This window comes from Falco cherrug, chromosome 3 (genome assembly GCF_023634085.1).
Source record: "Falco cherrug isolate bFalChe1 chromosome 3, bFalChe1.pri, whole genome shotgun sequence".
Taxonomy (NCBI): domain Eukaryota; kingdom Metazoa; phylum Chordata; class Aves; order Falconiformes; family Falconidae; genus Falco; species Falco cherrug.
Window position 1 is genome coordinate 117306001 of NC_073699.1, and position 18887 is coordinate 117324887.

At 56.9% G+C, this 18887-nt stretch overlaps 2 protein-coding genes across 20 annotated transcripts in view; both read right to left on the reverse strand.

The window, feature by feature from the left end:
- Positions 1–618: 618 nt before the first annotated feature.
- LOC102052578 (bone morphogenetic protein 8B) lies at positions 619–15280 on the reverse strand. Its single transcript, XM_055704880.1, has 8 exons — positions 15249–15280; positions 13918–14324; positions 6519–6711; positions 5238–5386; positions 4321–4515; positions 3478–3557; positions 3003–3113; positions 619–1363 (listed from the first exon to the last, which is right to left on the reverse strand). Exons 1-8 carry the CDS (start codon positions 15278–15280, stop codon positions 1214–1216), a joined length of 1317 nt encoding a protein of 438 aa, XP_055560855.1. The 3' UTR covers positions 619–1213.
- A 496-nt stretch (positions 15281–15776) lies between these two features.
- Positions 15777–18887, reverse strand: part of MACF1 (microtubule actin crosslinking factor 1) — a 146124-nt gene continuing 143013 nt past the window's right edge. For all 19 annotated transcript variants that reach the window (XM_055704174.1, XM_055704172.1, XM_055704171.1 and 16 more), the window contains 2 exons: positions 17811–17934; positions 15777–17456 (listed from right to left, as the gene is read on the reverse strand). In XM_055704174.1, coding sequence (XP_055560149.1) covers positions 17200–17456; positions 17811–17934 — 381 coding nt within the window. In that variant the 3' untranslated portion in view covers positions 15777–17199. The remainder of the gene's footprint in view (positions 17457–17810; positions 17935–18887) is intronic.

Below are 18887 nucleotides of genomic sequence, written 5' to 3' on the forward strand. Positions count from 1 at the left end.
CCTCCAGCAACACCTGAACCTCGGTGGTGAAGCTGAGGGAAGCCCTGGGCTTTCTCTGCAGAGGGACCGTGTCACACGGAGCCACAATTCCATCCTGAGCTGGATTTCATCGGGAATTAGCAGATAAAATCCTTCCAAAGAAGTGAGACTTTTTCTCGGGAAGCCAGGCATCTGCAGGGAGCAGCTCTTTCTTACTTTGGTGCGTTGATTGGGATTTTTTTTTCCTTTGCATTCAGCTAAGCCAGGTTTGTTACTTGTCTAGTGATGCAAGGTTCCGCGGGTACCCGAGCTGAGAAACAGGGCAAGGCTTTTTCTTTTAAAATCCGAGCAAATAAGTAATTTAATTGTGCAAATAGCACAGGGAAGCTGCCCGGGGCCGGTGTGGTCACAGCCCTGTTGGGATGCATCCACCGGTGAGCGCAGCCACTGTCCCAGCCAGGGGGACACAGCCTGACCTAAAACTCACATCACCACAATTTGGCAGGGCTAGTTTTCAAGCAAATAGGTGCAATTTTAGCCGATCCCGAATATTTATTCGTTGCGAAATCCCATCCGCCGAACAGAGTGCTGCTGTGCTGTGACATTTATTAAAAAACAAAGAGCAAGAGAAACTAGGTGTTTACTTTCTGAACTAGGTGTTTATTTTATAACAGTGTCATAGCTCAATATGGATTTTTTTTAACATTTTTTTTTCCCAGCTGGCTGAGTTTTGTGAACTTTAAGTAAACAGGAGCGGGTTAGTCAGCCAGCTGCTTAACTGGCTGAGGGTGTTTTCATGAAGGGAATTAAAAGCGCTGGGTAGAGGTGGGTTAGTTAGCTGGAGATGGTTAGAAACAGCTCAATCCCAGAGCAACCTGGATGTTGCTTCCCTTGTCCTAGTTACCCTTCAGCCCAAACTGCCTCCACCAGCGACTGCAGCAGCCTGGGAACCAGCAGCACGAGGGGAAAAAACATCAGCCACGAGGAAAACATGTAACCAGCCACAAATCCTCTTTCCTATGTATATATATATATGTATGTGTCTCATTAAGTGCGGTAAGAGAATAAAAGTTTTATATTATTTACATCCACTTCTAGGAAGGGGTGGGAGGGATTTCTTTTTATTACTTATTATTATTAATGGACTTTGCTCTGATGCAGCCTGTAAAAGCTCCTCTTCCTTGCACGCAGCAGCATCCCATCGCTCCGGTGGGATCGGGCTGGGACCTGGCCGTCAGTGGCAGCCGCAGGATTTCACCACCATGTTGCGGTGCTTCTTGAGGATGACGTTGTTGTTGCTGTCGTAGTAGAGGACGGAGGTGGCACTGAGCTTCGTGGGGGCACAGCACGCCTTGGGCACAGCCTCGGGCTTCATCAGGTGGACCTGGGGGAAGGATGGAACCTGTGAGTGCTGGCCAATGCAGAAAAAAAAAAAAAAGGAGCAGCAAACCAGCTCATAGCTGCAAAAAACCTGGGTGAATGGGGAGATTATTTCCAGCTTTTTTTGCAAAAATATTTATTCTAAGTGCTGGGCAGGCTTTGCTGCAGTTTATATTGGATTGGGCACCGTGGCACTGTGTGGGCCAGGCAGCCCCTTCATTTATTTGGGACTTCTGGGCCCTTTTCTCACTGTAAATAGGAAAACGGCTACAAAAATAAATCATGGGTCTCACTCCTGTGCGGGTGGGGGAGCTGGATGCTGTTTGAATAGCGATACTGCAGGGCTCAGCACCACCCCACATTTAACACAGCGCACGAAAATCTTCAGTGCACAACACCTCCCTGAACACTGCTCTCCTTCGGCTCGTTCATTCCCTGCTTGGGACACAGGTTATCCTGGTATTTTGCCGTACAGCATCAGCGGGGAGGCTCACAGGCTGCTCAGCGCACGCAGCCCTTGCTGCCCTTACCCGACATGTGCGGTTAATTTATTGCAGGGGCAGCCGAGCTCTCCCAGTTCGGAAGTCCGGTGTTTTTGCTCTCAAACCCTGCTATTTGCAGCGCAGGCTGGGGCTGGCACGGATCCCCAGCCGCCTTTGCCCCGGCGCTTCCCAGAAGGGCCAGATCCGGCTGCCAGGTGATTCACGTCCTGCCCAAACGGCTCCATTTCGGGAAGAGCGTTGGGTTTAGGGGTGATGGGTGGGTGGCGGGGGTAAGGGCACCCCTCCCTGCCGCTGCCAGGATCGTGCCCAGCCCTGGATGGGGCCTCTGGCAGCTTAGTTAATGCAAAAATTAAACCCCGCCAGGCGATGCCTTCAAAGGCTGGGCTGAGGACTCGGCGCTCCCTGTAATTAACCGCGAACACCGGAGCCGGTGTGACTCCGCCATTGGGAAATCAAACACTTACAGGGCAGGAAATTCCAGAAATTAAAGCACCGGGTGGGTTTGGGAAAAAAGGGGCATTAAAGCCTTCCTGCTTGGAATATGCTGAGCCCAACGTTTGGGCGCTGAGCTGCAGCGGCGCTATCTGGAGCCTTGGATGAAACCCGCGCACGTGGCCGGGGAGAAGATGCACGGGCCACACACTGCCCTTGCCCACCAGCTGGGGGGGAGCAGTGGGGGGCTCCTGCGAGCCCCGGGCTTGCTCCTGCACCCCAGCCTGCTGCAAGGGGAGGGTGCCATTAACCTGGAAAAAACCTGCCCATTTTGCCCCTCTCCCGCTGCTGTTAACCTTGAGCAGGATCGCGTCAGCAAATCAAGAGGTGGAGGACCTCCAGAATTACAAATCCTCCACCGTTACACCCTTTTGGCTCAGGTTGATGGCAGAGCCAGTGTGCCCTCACGCTCGTCCCTCCATCCATGTCCTGAACTGCTGTTTCGGCACCTCCCGGTGAGCCCAGATGTGTGTGAGCCCACTGATGCATTATCGGGAGCCGGAGCTGAGCTGCACCCTCCGACCAAAACGCTCTCAAAGCCAGGCGCACCCAGCCCCAAATCCAGCTCTCCAGCGGGACCCGCTGGGCTCTGACCGGCCCCCAAAGCCCCCAGCACCCCCATGGGATGCCACTGCGGGATGCACTGACCAAGGACTGCAGGATGGCGTGGTTGGTGGCGTTCATGCAGGAGTCCAGGGGGAAGGCGCACTCCCCCTCGCAGTAGTAGGCTGAGTACCCCTGCGGGGCGATCACCCAGTCCTGCAAAAAAGGGTTTACACCAGTTACACCACGGGTTTCACGCTTTCAGTGCCCCTTCATCTATTCCCCACCTGCAAAAACAACCCAACCGGCTCCTCCCTGGGTGGCCATGCCAGCAGCAAGGGCTTTTCCAGCCTGAGCCACGAGCTGTTTGGGGTCACCGGTGGGATTTGGGGTTGTGGCAGTTCACGTTTGCCTTCCCAGCTCCCGGGATGGGGCTGCGGGACCCCCCCGGCTGCCCCGCGCTGCTCACACCACTGCAGGTCACCATGGCAGGAGAAGCTGGGCTGGGAGGGAGCCCAGGAGTGGGGACAGCGATGGTGGTTTTATTTTTTTACATTTACTTCTCCCGGTAGACAAGTACCAGCCAGCCAAGGTCCTGAAAGCTGACGTAGAGCTCGTGGCGCCGGCAGACCTGCCGCCCATCCGTGGCGTGGACATCGTCTGTGGGAGAAGGAGACAGGCAGCATCAGCCCTGTGGTGCCAGCACCCCACATCCCACCCCCGCGCTGCAGCCACCCCCACTCCAGGGTGGGATGAGCAGCCTGTATTGTCGGGGTTAGGCCAGAAGAGCCAAAGAAGAGGAACCTCCGTTGTTGCATGAAAGGAAAAGAAGATTCAGCCTGGCCTGAAATTTCACGCTCCCACATTGGGATTGATTCATGGAATGGTTTAGGTTGGAAAAGACCTTTAAGATCAAGTCCAATCGTTAACCCAGGACTGCCAAATCCATCACTAAGCCATGGCCCTAAGCACTGCATCCATTCGTTTGGGGGATTCATCCTGGGAAGGGCTAAATCCCAGCTCTGTCACAGAGGAATTGCCATCGAGGGTGTTCCAAGATAAATGGGTTTGGGAGAGCTGGGGCTTCCTGCATCCCTCCTGCCTGAGTGGCTTCCTGGGGCTGTGACACCCTCCTGGGGTGATGCTCTCCAAGGGTGGCTTCAATGCCAAGGGCAATGATGCAAAAAGTCCAAGACTCAGGTATCCCAAATACCCCATAAGACACCATCGCCCCAGACCCACTGTACCTCCTGAACCACAAACCACCTCAGTCTTCCCCAAAAACACCCACAGCTCTTTACTCCGCTTTGCACGGGACCAAACCCGGGATTTCTGCCCTACTAACAGCAGGTGCCTCGATCACGGCAGCACCAGAGCCCGGCGCTTTCCATAGGGACCACTTCTCACCCCGCAAAGCTCTTACCAAAAATGCCTGGCAGCTTGTTGGGATGTGGGAGGTCGTTGGCCTTCTTGGGCTGCCGCCTCCTGGGGGGCTTGGCCGCCCGTGCCACACGTGGGGGGCTGGGGCTCGCTCGGAAAAATGTCACCATGAAGGGCTGCTTGGAGCGGGGTCCCCGGCGCCCCAGCAGCCCCGCCGAGCCCGGGTCGACGCTGTGCCCTGCAAGGATGGGAGCACGCACGGGTTTGCTCTCAGAATGAACTCATTTGCTTAAAGCAAGGGGATTTTTTTTTTTTCTCCTTGGAAATTTGCAGAGGGTAGCTGCGGTTTCGGCATCCCAAGAGGCTGGATATCCCCCCCCCGTGGCGCTCCCGCTCGGCTGTTGCTGTGCAGTGGGCAGCTCACAGAGGCGGGATGGCCTCATCCTGCACATTGCCACCACGTGATGGTCACGAAGAGCAATTCAAGGATCAACCCAATGACTGATCTTCCCTTTCACCACCGGGGAGGAAACCTCGGGCGCTGGGAGGGAAGGGGATGGATGGGGCATTCACCTCCCCCATGGGAGTGGAGATGCTCTTTGTGTGCCCGAGCACCTGCAAAAGGCACTTTTGGAGCAGATTTGATCCCATGGTGAGAAGAGGGTTAATCCTCCGGCACAGAGATGAGGATCCCTCCAGGTAGGGAGTTCATTAAGTGTTAATGGGGTTATTACAGTCCTCACCAGGAACCCCATTAACATGAAGGAGGCCTCCCCATCATCAGGGCTTGCCTGCAAACCCAGCTGACTGAGGCTGTGAGCTGTACCTCCCAGCTGGAAATTTAAAATTGCAGTGAGAGGAACCCCCCCACCGCCTGCTGTGGCACTAAGGGGGGGGATGAGAGGACTTTGGATCCTGGAGATTTGGTCCCAAATGCACGGGGAGGTGAGGCAAGCTTACCATCATCCGTCTCTACGTAGAGCCGCAGCCCCAGGTTGTATTTCTGATCCACTAACCAGTGGTTGCTGGCGGCTGTGACGTCAAACACCAGCCAGCCCTCGGTCCCAGCACGCAGGTCCTGGACATCCAGCAGGAACAGGTCAGACTCCCTGCAGAAATGGGGGGAAGGGGGGAGGCAGGTGAGTAACAGCACCCAAGGGGCATCGGCACCAGGGATAATTCATGGAAATGACTCCTCGGTGCCTGTGTCTGTACAGGTCCCAGCACAGCAGGGACAGGACGGCGGCTCCTGGTGCCTCTGGCTGTGCTGGACATGATGGTGGCACCCTGGCAGCTGCCCTGGGAAAAGCTGGGGTGTGGCATTGCCTGGTGGGAACGTGTGGGAACAGCCGGCTGCAGTGGTGCTGCTTCCCTCAGCACTTGTATGGTGGTGGGAAGGGCAAGTGCTGGGGCTGGTGCTTGTGGGAGGGCCCCATCCCCTTCCCGTCCCCATCTCCATCTTTGTTTCCATCCTCCTCCCCATCCTTGTCCCCATCCTTGTTTCCATCCTCATCCCTATCCATGTCCCCATCCCCATCCTTGTCCCCCTCCCTGTTTCCATCCCCTTCCCATCCTTGTTTCCATCCTCATCCCTATCCATGTCCCCGTCCCCATCCTCGTCCCCCTCCCTGTTTCCATCCCCATCCCCTTCCCATCCTTGTTTCCATCCTCATCCCCATCCCTGTCCCTGTCCCCACCCCCATCCTCATCGCCATCCCCATCCTTGTTTCCATCCCCATCCCTATCCCCATCCCCTTCCCATCCTTGTTTCCATCCTCATCCCCATCCCTGTCCCTGTCCCCACCCCCATCCTCATCGCCATCCCCATCCTTGTTTCCATCCCCATCCCTATCCCTGTCCCCATCCCCATCCTGGTTTCCATCTTTGTCCCTGTCCCCATCCTGGTTTCCATCTTTGTCCCCGTCCCTGTCCCTGTCCCCATCCCCTTCCCACCCTTGTTTCCATCCTCATCCCTGTCCCCGTCCCCATCCCTGTTTCCATCCTCATCCCCGTCCCCTTCCCATCCCCGTTTCCATCCTCATCCCTGTCCCCATCCCCATCCCTGTTTCCATCCTTATCCCTATCCCTGTCCCCGTCCCCATCCCTGTTTCCATCTTTATCCCCATCCCTCTCCCCATCCCCATCCCTATCCCTGTCCCCGTCCCCATCCCCTTCCCACCCTTGTTTCCATCCTCATCCCTGTGCCCATCCCCATCTTTGTTTCCATCCCCATCCCCCCACCTGTTGGAGTGCTCGGCAGCGATCTCATAGATGCTGACATGGAGGGTGTTGTTGGCATGGCGGGCGGCACTCCGTGCCTTGTAGATGCGAAACTCAGCGGCTGTCACCGACTCGCCCGTGGGCACCTGTGTCAGGTCGAATCTGAACTCCTTCCAGTAGGGCTTTGGTGAGAAGATATCCCGGTCCTGCTCGACTGCGGAGCAAAGGGGTCAGGGAGGGCTGGGCCAGACCCTCTCCATGCCACCAGCCACCCCGACGGGCTGCTCTGAGCCTGCAGCCCCTCCCTGACCTGATGTGGGGACAAATCCTGCTGGGTCCGGGCTCCTCACCCCACCGAGCTCTTGGCTGCTGCTGCAAATTCCCATCTCTCCTCTCCCACGAGTTTTAACTTTGATGTACCACCCCTCTGTTTTGGCACACACCCACCCTGACTTTATTTTGCTGTAAATCCCCCAGCCTCCCATCCTAAATAATAATTAAATTATTAAAATGTTTAAATTAATAATTAATCTATTAATTAAAATAAATATATATTAAAAAGCATCAGCGCTTGGCTACGGCTGGGGCACGGAGAAGCTGCCCCTGGTGCTGTGCTTTAGGGGCTACAGCCCTTTGCGCTTCTCCAAAGGGTGAAAAACCCACCCAAACCCCCAAATTTTGGGGATCGGTGGGATCATCTGGAGCAGAATTGGGGGTTTTCTTGCAGCAGGTGCTGGAAGGACAAAAATCGAGGACAACCCGGGGCTGCTGCCGGGTGCCACAGGTCCCTGTCACCTGCAAATGTCAAGAACTCCAGCCTAACCCTTTAGGGGGGGGACTGTCAGGTCACCGCTCCGTAAAAATAAACCCTTCTTTTTCTCTGGAAATACCTACTTTCCACAGAAATATAGTGCACGTTGGGAAAGGAAAAACCTTTTTTTTTAAATCTGTAAAGAAAAAAAACCTGCCACCGTCTTTCTTTATGCAGCCCCACACAGTTTCTTTAATATGTAATTATTTTCTTCAAATTGTTCTTTAAAAATATTCCAAGCCGCCATGAGTGAATATAATTAAAGTGATTAAAGCTCCTCCTGCTTCAGGCACACAAGCAACATAAAAAAAATTCTGACCTGGTGCTTAGTTTTAAAAAGAAAACAAACAAATCATTAAATAAATAAAACCGCGTGTTTTCCAATGCAACTTTTAACTGATTCTTGGAGGAAAAATATTCCAAATTTAAAGCACCATAAAGCTGCCATCACTGTTGATATGGGGGGAGCAGTGTGGCGCATCCCTCCAAACTGAACACTGAGATTTTAATTATGCATCCACGTTTTGGTTTGGGTTTTTTTTTTTTTCCCTCCCTCCTCTTCTTTTTTTTTCCCTTTTTCTTTTTTAAAACCCCACATTCCCTCCAGCTACTGGGCTCACCACAAGCCATGTTATAAAAAAAGCCCGGGGCCAGGCGGGCAGGGGCGGATGCAGAGAGGCTTCCTGCTGCGGCCAGGAGGATGCTGTGGGGAGCCGGATCCGGCCCCTGCACCCCCTCGGGGACACACCACCGGTCCCCCCCCCCTGCTGCAGCCCCTCGGGCTCTTTTCTGCTTTTCCTGTCTCCCCCCAGCCCATCGCTGATGGTTTAACACTCCTGGACCATTAAAGATGCTGCCGAAGCCACCAACACCTCGTAGCTCTTGCAAAACCCTTAACCCCCCCAAAACACAACCATGGAGGTTAAGAATCATCTCCCCTTTTTCTTCTTTTTTTTTTTCCTCTGACAACCCCCCCAGCAGGACATCCCATGGTCGGTCCAGGGGACACCCAGGTACAGCACGGTGTCCCCTTGGGTATTTTCAGTCACCTGGGTATCTCATGGGTCCCCCCTTGGCTCCCTGCCATCAGGTGAGCCCCAACACCAGCTCAGAATCACCGTGACCTTCACCGAGCGTTTTCAGCAAAGTGATGCTGTGGGTGGGCTGGCACCCAGGGAAGGGCGGGAGGGGTCTGTGGCCCAGCCAAGGTGGTCACAAGGACCCAACAACACAGAAAAAGACCCCAGGGTGATTTTTAGCCCCGGAGAAGGGTGAAAACCTTTGCTAAAGCAGCACTTTGTTATGAAACGTTCCCATCTGTGTGCTGCGGAGGTGATGGAGTAGTCTGAAGGCCATTAGCTGTGCGCCTTGAACCAAGTGAGTTGGACTTAACAGCAAGGTGCTTGGTACTTGGGATGAGAGACTGGGAGGAATCCCCGCTTCCTCTGCCCCGTCAGAGCAGAAAAGGGGATTCTGCCCTTGGAAGGGCAGGACCAAGGGTGAAGCATCCTCTCCCGTGCCGACACCGGGGTCGTGCGCAGAGGGGGGCGATGGGGACAGGGCTGGTGACCAGCAGGTTGGATACGGTTCAATATCACCCTGTTTGCTGGCAAAATGATAAACGGCTTCAAAAATTACAACCCTGCGGCGCATCCCAAAAGCACCCAGCACCTTTCGCCCAGGTGGAAAAGTGGGTGCTAAAGTACTGCTGGGGGGTGCGCAGGGCCCCCCCCCCCCCCCCCCCCCCCCGCCCCAATCCGGCCAGGAGCCTGGCGTGCCTGGGAACCTGCTATTGATTTGAGGCGGGTTGACTCAGCCACACCGCCAACCCTCAATTATCTGTGGGCGGATTATCCGGATTGCGGATGAGACACACTAAAAAAACCCAACCCAAGCTCTTCGCTCTCCTTGCCCCCTCCTTTGGCATTTACCCGCTCGCCCCTTATTGCTGCTGCATCTTTCCCCAAAGCTGAACGCCACAACTAAGCTGTGCATTCTCACCCATCCGAAAAAAAAATATTAAAAAAAAATTATATGATGTATAAATATATATAAATGGCCGTGGGGCCATGCAACCCCTGTCAGGGGATGCCCAGGTCTGACTGGGCTGAGCCTTGCTGTGTCTCCCAGCCCCAGTGCGCTCCCCATCTCTTCCCAGAGATGGGGTGACGGGGCCGCCTGCCCTTCGTCCTGCTCCCCAGGTTATTTTTAGCTGCACTTTTTCATTGTAAACTTTCTCTGTTTCTATAAACTGTGCATCAGTCATAATTACTGGTCCTGGGCTGCTCGCAATGGTCCCCATGATCATTTCAGACACTAAATTAAAAGGAAATGCCAGGATATTCAACCACATGAAGTGCTCTCGATCCTAAAATAGGTTTAAAGGAGATGCAAGGAAGATGCTATCCTTCGCTTGCAAGCAGGAAAAAATAAGCTCCGGAGGCTTTTTGAAGCAGGGAGAGGAGTTATCCCAAATGCTGCGAAACACAGCCGAGCCTCTGCCAGGCTCCTACGTTGCTTCTCCCATTCTCCCAGGATGAACAGCAGGAGCTGTAGGACACGGGACTGAGCACCCCCTGCTTGCACCCCCCCCTGCACCCCCAGCCCTACAAGCAGCCAGATGGGATTTTTTATCTGCAAAGTTTTTCCCGTTTCCGACACGCACGGGGATTGCGGATAAAGCACCGACACCTCAGCCTGGCTCATTCCGCGCTGCTGGAAAATGCTGCCATGTGTCCCTCAGCCGTGCTGGGCTTCCTGGCGGAGCCGCTGTGGATGCCCAGAGGAAGAGGAGGTGCAAACGGCTGCAAAATGATGTCAGGAGTGGGGAAATCCTGACCCTGCTGCTGACAGCAGCTGGATTTCAGTGGTAATTGTGTGGGGGCAAAGGCGGGTGCCCGCATGAGTGCCAAGGCCGGCAGTGGGTGATGCTCCGCCAAGTGTGGGGAGCAGAGCAGCACACCCCAACTCCCTGGATAAATTAAAGAGGTTGCCGTGATCTCTCACCCCACACTAATGGCTCCTGGCAGCACCCGGGGCACTGCAGCTATTTTTGCACAGGTGCCCTGTCTTCCTCCCCCGGTGCTCCCTGGCACCCCCCCCTGAAGCCAAGGTTTGCCAGAAAGATGTCCGGCCAGGGGCAGAGCTTCATCCAAAGCAGTCATGGGGGGTGTCTGGCCACATCCCAGGCAGTGGTGGGCACCGGGGAGGGGTAGGGAGGACACGTGTGGGGCTGAGGGGCGGTCACAGGGGGCTTGGGCACGCTGCGGCACTGCCAGCCTCCTCCTCCTCACCTTCCCGTTACAAACCTCTCTGCTCCGTGATTATACCCTGCACGGCCCCGTGACTCACGGCTGGTGGCTCAGCCCTGGCCGAGAAGAAACCTCCAAGCCCATCCTTACCTCAGGCTTAAAAATACATCCCACCTGACTCCAGTTAGCACACAGAAATAGCACGGGGCAGCTCAGACAGGGGTTTATCTTCAGCAGGATGCAACGGGTGGATCCACCAGCACCAACCCCAACCGCAGGTGCCCATCGCCCGGTGCCCCTTGCTGTCCCCAGCCCCACCACCCACCCTGGCCAGCAGGCAGGGCTCCCTGCTCGCCCAAACGAGGACGTGTTTGTGCCCTGGGGAGGTTTGCCGTTCCCCCTTCCCAGGAAAAAGGTGTGCCGTTGGGAGCCGCGCTCCGGCCTGGCTCACACAGGGCTACGCAGGGTGGCTGCGAGCAAAGAGGTCCAAGTGCCCAATGGAGCACTGACTTCGCCCATTTGCATGCCCCATCAGGGTAATTGTGCAGCAAATTATGCATGCAAATGAAGGCTAGCCTTCTCCCACAAAAATTTTTTTCATTAACATGAAGGGCCTGATAAAGCCGCAGAAATCAAAGCCATTCAAATTGAAGGCTGGAGCTGTGCTCCCCAACTCTCCTGGCTGCTCTAGGAGCACTGGGAAGGGGAACGGTGCCAGCACCGCCACACCAGCACCCCTGTGCCGACACCCCTGCACCAACAGCCTGTGCCAGCATCCCTGCATCAGAACCCCTTGCACCAGCACCCCTCACTGATGTGTCCCAGGCGGCTCCCCAGCCTCCCCCAACGTCCCACCCTGGCTGCCATCTAACCTGGCCATTTTAAAGCACATTTTGGTGCTTTTGGGTTGTTTTAAGGGCTCAGGGAAGCTGGGACTTGATGCCCCAGTATCTGCCTGTCCAGGCTCAGCTAACTGGGACACTGAGGCCCGCCCACTCCCAAAGGCTCTAGACAGGAGGTGGGTGCCCAAGCCCATGGGCACCCTGACCACTGCCCAGAGCAGCAGGGTCAGTCCCAGGGAGCTCCCTGGCCTCTTTACGTCCACACACAGTACAGAGGATGTAAGAACAGGTGGAGATGCCTCAGGAGATGCCTCCAGAGTCCTCCCTCACCCACACCTCCTCCCGAGGGCGCAGGTCCCCACCCTGCCTGGTCTCTCCAGTGATGGTTTCTCCCCATGCTCAGAGCACTGGGGGGCTTGGAGGGGTGCAGAGGGGAAAGGACCCTGCCTGCCTGGTCCTCAGCAGTGCCATGGTGAGGCACCTTCCCTTTGGCACACCATGGTGCAGCAGCCAAATCCAGTTTTGCCCTGGGGACATGTCCCCAAGCCCAGGACACCAGCCACATCTGCAGCTCATGGGCCAGTGTTGCAATTTGAGTCCCAGTCAGTTCCAGCATCACACAGGGCACCAATTGTCGCAGCACAAGCAAAGCTAGCAAGCTGCAGCAAGGCTTTACCGTGGGTCAGATTCCACTGTCCACGCTGTTTCTCCATCCTCCAGAGGCCAGACCACACACCTCCTTCTCCCTGCTTCATCCAGCCTCCTCTCCCACACTCCTCAGGGCTATGTAACCCCTTTGCAGGGACGAGCTAGAGCTGCACATCGTCCACGTCAATCAACCCACTGCCTCTGAAGCAAGGCCACAGCTGCATATTATCAATGTCAATCAATCCACTGCCTTCATTCCCCTGCTCTGTGCCTCCTGACACCCCCTGTCCTGCACCTCATCCCCCAGCCTTTGCCCAGATGCTCCCCAAAAGCCTCATGCCTGGACACGGACCCCCAAACACCCCTTAAAGCAATGAGCAGAGGAACAGTCCGTATCCCAGTGCCTGGCCTGCTCATCCTGCTAGGTTCAGGGCACCCCGGTGCCTGCCCTCGTGCGGGGACCTCTCACACCCTGAGTGCTCGTGGTCCCGTGGATGCTGGCTGGAAATAGCTCTGCTTGCATTGCCACTCATGCAACTGCCTGGAAATTGGACGGTGGCTGGAGCCCGGCATTGCTCAGTAACCAGCTGGACGGGATTCCAGCAATAATTAGCAACCTTGAGGATTTTATTTTGAACTGTGATTCAGTGTCCCACCACCGCGGGTAATTCGGTCCACCCTGCTGCTGGCACGAGAGAGCTGCTGGCCTGCCTGCACATCCTGCTCACCCCACAACCAGCTCATGGGCGCCCACCGAAATGGGGAGTGCAGGGTGGGCGACACGGGTGCCTCATCCCATGGTGCTTTCCAGCCTCCCTCCGCTGCGATATGATGGAGATAGGGTTTGGGGGGAGCAATCCGGTTGATTGGGACAAGCTCACCAAGTTGACTCAGCTTGGTCCCAGCCCGATGGCCCTCAGCCCACCCTGCTGCATGGCTTTCCCCTTCCCCAGCTCCCTTTTTTGAAGCGGAGCCGGGTTTCATACCACCGGGTCCCTCGCAGCCCCTCACCCGTGGTTATTAAGCTCAGCTCTGTGCCCAAGGGGCTCTTCTGGGCAGGGATGCGCTGAGGAAGCAGCCCAGGATGGCGGGATGCTCGGAGCCGTCGGTACACGGCCACGGTGCCCTGCCCGCAGCCAGGGCCGGCCCAGGGACCAGCTTTGCTCAGTGGGGTGTGGGTCGGGGTCGGGCTGGGCTGGCAGGGGGGCTCCGGGTTGTGCCCAGCCCTGGCAGCGTGGCCGCCCGCAGCCCCGTGCGCCCTGTCCCGCCGTGTGCTGCTCCCCGGTGCCTCCCCGGTGTCCCCACGGTGACTCCCCGGGGCCTTGCCGGTGCCCCCCGTGCCCCCCCGGCGCTGCGGACGAGGACCCCGAGCCCCCGGGGCTCTGCGCTGTGCGAGGCTCGGCAGCCGCCCCCGTGCCCGGTCCTACCCTTGCGCCCCCCGGGCCCCCGCAGGCTCCGGTCCTGCCCGTGCGCCCTGGTCTGCTCCGGTCCCCCCGTGCGACCCCGTCCTGCCCAAGCCGCCTGGATCCTGCCCGTGCGGCTCCGTGCCTCTGCAGGCTCCAGGCCCTCCGGTGTGCCCCGGTCTGCTCCGGTGCCCCCGGTCTTGCCAAAGCTGTCTAGACCCTGCCCGCACGCCCCGGTCCTCCCGGTAGCCCCGGTCCCCCTGGTATCCCAGGTCCTCCCGTTATCTCCTCACGCCCCGGTGCCCCCGGTCCCCCCGGTATCCCCGGTCCTCCCGGTATCCCCGCATGCCCCGGTGTCCCCGGTGTCCTCGGTCCTGCCGGTATCTCCTCACGCCCCGGCGCCCCCGTTCCCCCGGTATCCCCGCACGCCCCGGTGCCCCCCCTGTCCCCGGTGTCCCCGCTCACCCATATTGACGAGGCTAACGACGGTGTCGGCGCGGCTGACGACGCTGCCGGGCGGGGGGCTCTGGGTGCTGAGCCCGGTAAGCACCGGCCGCGACACCGGCGCCTCCTCCTCCCCCTCCGCCTCCTCCTCGCCGGCCACGGCGTGGTACAGGTCCAGCATGAAGAGCGGCGCGGCGGCGGCGGGGGCGCGGGCGGCGGCGGGACCCCGCGGCCGGGGCCGGCCGGGCAGCCCCAGCACGGCCAGGATCTCCCGCTGCACGTCCCGCCGCTCGCCGCCGCTCAGCCGCCGCTGCAGGGAACCGGCGGCGTGGAACCGGCGGCGCAGGACGCTGCCGCTGCCCAGCTGGCACAGCACGGCCGCGGCCCAGAGCAGCGCCAGGGCCCCCAGCCCCCCCCGGCCCGCCGCCGCCCCGCGCCCCGGCCCCATGGCACCGCCGCCGCCCGGCCCCCCCCGCCCCCCCGCCCCGCCCGCCCGGTGCGCTGCAGCACGGCCCCGGGCACCGGCACGGCACGGCCCGCCCCGCCGGGGCGAGGGAAAGGGACGGTCCCTCCGGCGGCGCCGCCCCGGCCGCGGCTGCGGGACGGCCCGGCCACCCCCTGCCCGGCGGCCCCGGGGAGCGGCGCAGGGCACGTGAACCCGTGCGCAGCCACCCCTGCTGATGCTCAGCCTCGTGGGTATCCAGCCCCATGGGCACCCATCCCTAGGGATGCTCAGCCTCGTGGGTATCCAGCCCCATGGGCACCCATCCCTAGGGATGCTCAGCCTCGTGGGTATCCAACCCCATGGGCACCCATCCCCAGGGATGCTCAGCCTCGGGGGTATCCAACCCCATGGGCACCCATCCCTAGGGATGCTCAGCCTCGTGGGTATCCAACCCCATGGGCACCCATCCCTAGGGATGCTCACCCTCGTGGGTATCCAGCCCCATGGGCACCCATCCCCAGGGATGCTCACCCTCGTGGGTATCCAACCCCATGGGCACCCATCCCTAGGGATGCTCAGCCTCGTGGGCACCCAGCCCCATGGGCACCCATCCCTAGGGATGCTCACCCTCGTGGGTATCCCAACCCATGGGCACACATCCCTAGGGATGCTCAGCCTCGGGGGTATCCAAACCCATGGGCACCCATCCCTAGGGATGCTCAGCCTCGGGGGTATCCAAACCCATGGGCACCCAACCCCATGGGCACCCAATTCCATGGGCACTCATCCCTAGGGATGCTCACCTCCATGGGCACCCATCTCTGGGGATGTTCACCCATTTAGCTTCATGGGCATCCAACCCCATGGGGACCCAACCCCATGGGCACCTGTCCCTAGGGATGCTCACCTGTGTGGGTATCCAAACCCATGGACATCCATCCCTAGGGATGCTCACCTCCATGGGCACCCAACCCCATGAACACCCAACTCCATGGGCACCCACCCCTATGGACACCCACCCCATGAGCATCCACTCCCATAGCCACCCAACCTGTGCATCCACCCTCACCCATTTGGCAGCACCCATCCCCGTGGACACTCCCCACAATGGGTCCTCACCCCGTACCCCCACCCCCACGGCCACTGGCCTCACTGAACACCCACCTCACCGACAGCCAGCACCTCCCCAGGCCCCCTCACCGGCAAACACCCACTCCAGCGGGCACCCTCATCAGCCAGCATCCTCACCGGCGGGCACTCGCTTTGCCAGCGCGTCCTCATCCCCCCCGACCACCCTCACCAGCGAGCACCCACCCCCCTGAGCCTTTTAATTTTGGGACTGGGGGTTCCCTGCTCGCACCTGTGTGTGGACACCCGGTGGGCATGGCCACCGCCAGCTCTCGTACTTTAAAAAGCTTAACACCGTGGAATAAAGTCGGAGGCAAGATTGTTTATTACCGCAAGCAATTTTAATACAAAAATCTGTCTGGTTTTTAAACAATTCATTGGTAGAGCTTCAGTTTTGCCTCAATTTCAACCAATTGAGAGAATCACACAGCAACACGGTCAGAGCCGGAGAGGAACAATATTCAATAAATACAGGAGCTCTGGAGAGCCCTCTCCCCGCCCCTGGCCCGTCTCCTGGTCACTTGGTCAGTTTGATTTAATTACAAAGAAAAAGTAGCGTACAAAAGCCAGACAGGACTTGTAGCAAGTGTGCTGGTGAGACTCGTTTCAAGGACAAGCAACTGTGCGTGTAAGTCCAGATTTCTTCTAGGAGCAGAGGTCACATCAATCTCAGCCTGGTTGGAAGTGGAATGACCAGTTAAATAATAAATAGGAAAAAAAAAAAAAAAAGAAAAGAAGAGCGAGAGATGCAGATAAATAGCGAACACCTTGGGTTGGTCTCTTAAGCCATCAATCCAGAAGAATCCTTTAATTCATAGGACCCACCACCACTAAGGGATGTATCCGAGTGATCCAGAACTGCAATCTTACCAGCGTGCTCTCCTCCGGCCAGCTTCAGCGTGACCCCCCCACCCCCACCCCCCCAAACCCACCACCCCTTTGTTTGTTCTTTAAAAACGAAGTTGTCGGGACAGTATTTTCAAGACAGCAATCGTCATGACCTTCGCTGTAGTGTGTGCAAATTTTATTAAGTCAAACTCCTCTTTCTTCAGGTAAAACCACATAGCTTTAAAAAAATGGAAACATAAGCCCCAAGTCCCCTCACCTCATGTTTCTCTGGTTGAGGTATCTGTGATTTACAAAAAGAGAGTTCCATGAACACTGCAGGATTCAGGTCTTTGTTTTTAAATATAATTTACCTTGCTGAGACAGCAAGTTAAGTTTATAAAGATGCATTTAGGAAACAATCCTAAAAGATAAAGCAGGTTCACACCCTGCACCGCGCAGAAATCCTATTTATATTTTAGTTTTTCTTTACACTTTCACATCTTGACCTTTTTCTTTTTTTGCTTCCTTTTCTTTTTTTTTTCCTTTTTCTTTTTCTTTTTTTTTTCTTTCTCTCCCACATTTCAGTTTTTCCAGGCCCCTCTCTGAACAGGGGTCACCGAGAGGCAATTTTTATCTACATAAATATTCACATGAAAATAGTAACTTACAAAAAAAAAGAAAAAAAAAACAACCAAAAACCAAACCCAAAACAACCCCCAAATAAGGCAGCTTCATAACACAACTTTCTTTTACACTTTTAACAATATAGTTTCTCCCATTTAGAATAAATATACATCCAATGTATGTAGCAGGGTTAAAAATTGGACACAGGTTGGTGTGGTTTTTTTTTTGTTTGTTTTTTTTTTTTTGTTTTTCCCCCCCGGGAGGGCATGGGTACAGTATTATCTTTTAGGGCCTGGAGTTTTTGGGGTGGCAGTGGTTGTTTTCTTGGACATGGTTGGGATTTTGGAGGGTTTGGCCATCCCCCGGCGCGAGCCGCCCTGCCCGCCAGCCATGCTGCTCTCCGAAGTGTCCGAGCACGCCGACTGCGTTTCCAGCAGGTCAAAATCCGAGGCGTCGCTCCCCCGACGGCTGCTGGCCCGGCTCCCAGTACGGCTCCCGGCACGGCTGGTGGGACGACTGGCTGTTTTTTTAGGATCTGCAAGGAAAACCGAGAGCCCCAGCGGTGGGCGGATGAAGAGGATGAGGAAGATGCTTGTCCCCCAGCCGCATCCCCCCCAGCACCCAAATCCCCAGCACCCCTGTGGTTGCTTTCAACCACCCGCCCAGCACCCCTGAAACAGGGGGTTCAGCATCAGGACGGATTAATTCCCGAGCTTTTAATGAAGCAGCAGCAAGCCCTTGAGCTGCCGAACTGCTGCAGCATCTTCCCTCCCAGGCAGGGACCACCACGGTGGGCATCCCCCTCCCGAAATATTTAATATTTTCTCTGCCAATTTCAGCAACCACAAAGGTGGCAGCAGGAGTTTTTCAGTTCTTGCACCTCACTTACCTGCCCGACTGGTTTTGGCACCTGTAGAAACTGGTGAGGAGCTGTTACTGGTGTCCCCAGCCAGGGAGGTCCGGCTGGAGTGGAAGGTGGGTCGCTTCAGCTTGCTGCCCGCAGAGGGGGTCACCTTGGGAGGAAGAACACAGGGAACATCTTTTAGCTGTCACCTGGGCTGTGACGGGGCCAAGATCACGCCTGAGATCAGGACCTCAGCAAAAAGATTTTGACATTTAAGGAACGCCCATCTTAACGGTCAAGGAGAACACAAGCTGTCGTTTCAGCAGCGGTTAATAAAAAAGAAAAAAACCACCTGGATCCTGAAAATTTGGAGGGCAAGGGCGGTTTGCATGCTGCGGGCTGATGCACAGCTATTTTTTAGGAAAAAAAAATAAATAAAAGCAAAGCTGCTGTCCATCTGGATGAGGGCAACACCATCGGGGCTCAAAAGCTCCACAAAGAGAATGTGAAATCTTGCAAAAAAAAACCACCAATGTATTTTAGCATCTAAGCAGCTCAGGATGGATGATTTTGGAAGGTTGAACACAAGGCAGTGTCTTGAGAAACGCATCCCGTTGTCGGGAGGCATCAGCGCAGCGCGTCCTGCGAGATGGAGGGATGTCGCCCTGGTGCCGGTGCCCTGGGCAGGTCCATGCACCTACCACCAGTGATGAACAGGGACATAAAACACACCGAATCGGCTTCGGTCGCATCCTGAAACGGTGCTTTTCCTGACCTTTAAGATGCTGCGAATGCAGGTGGCGGGGGTGGAAAGCAGCGCACCAGGCAGCTCTGCTCCCACCGCTGCGGAAGAAAGCGAAGGGGCGAAGGGGCCGGTGCCGGCAGGGCGAGGGCACCTGGATCCAGCTGGAAAAGGCAGCTCCAGTTTCCAGACACCAAGCAAAGCGCTGGGGTTGGGGCAGCGCTGCAGGAAAGCGGCTGCCCGATGTGACCCGGGGGGGACGGGGGACACACACCGCCGCGCTGCAGGGATGGCTCCAGCCCAGCTGCATCCCGCAGAGATGGATGTTCATACCAGAGGGCACTTCCCCGCGAGCTTTAAAAACAACAGCTGGAGAGTTT

What these genes read in the sequence shown, in the direction of transcription:
- LOC102052578 (XM_055704880.1), bottom strand. Translation starts at nt 15,280, where the DNA reads ATGGATGTCCATGGGTTTGGATACCCACACAG. An exon ending in GCTGCCGAGCACTCCAACAG is followed by an intron (nt 5,387 to 6,518) that starts GTGGGGGGATGG and finishes CCATTTCTGCAG; the next exon opens with GGAGTCTGACCTGTTCCTGC. An exon ending in CAAGCTGCCAGGCATTTTTG is followed by an intron (nt 3,558 to 4,320) that starts GTAAGAGCTTTG and finishes CTTCTCCCACAG; the next exon opens with ACGATGTCCACGCCACGGAT.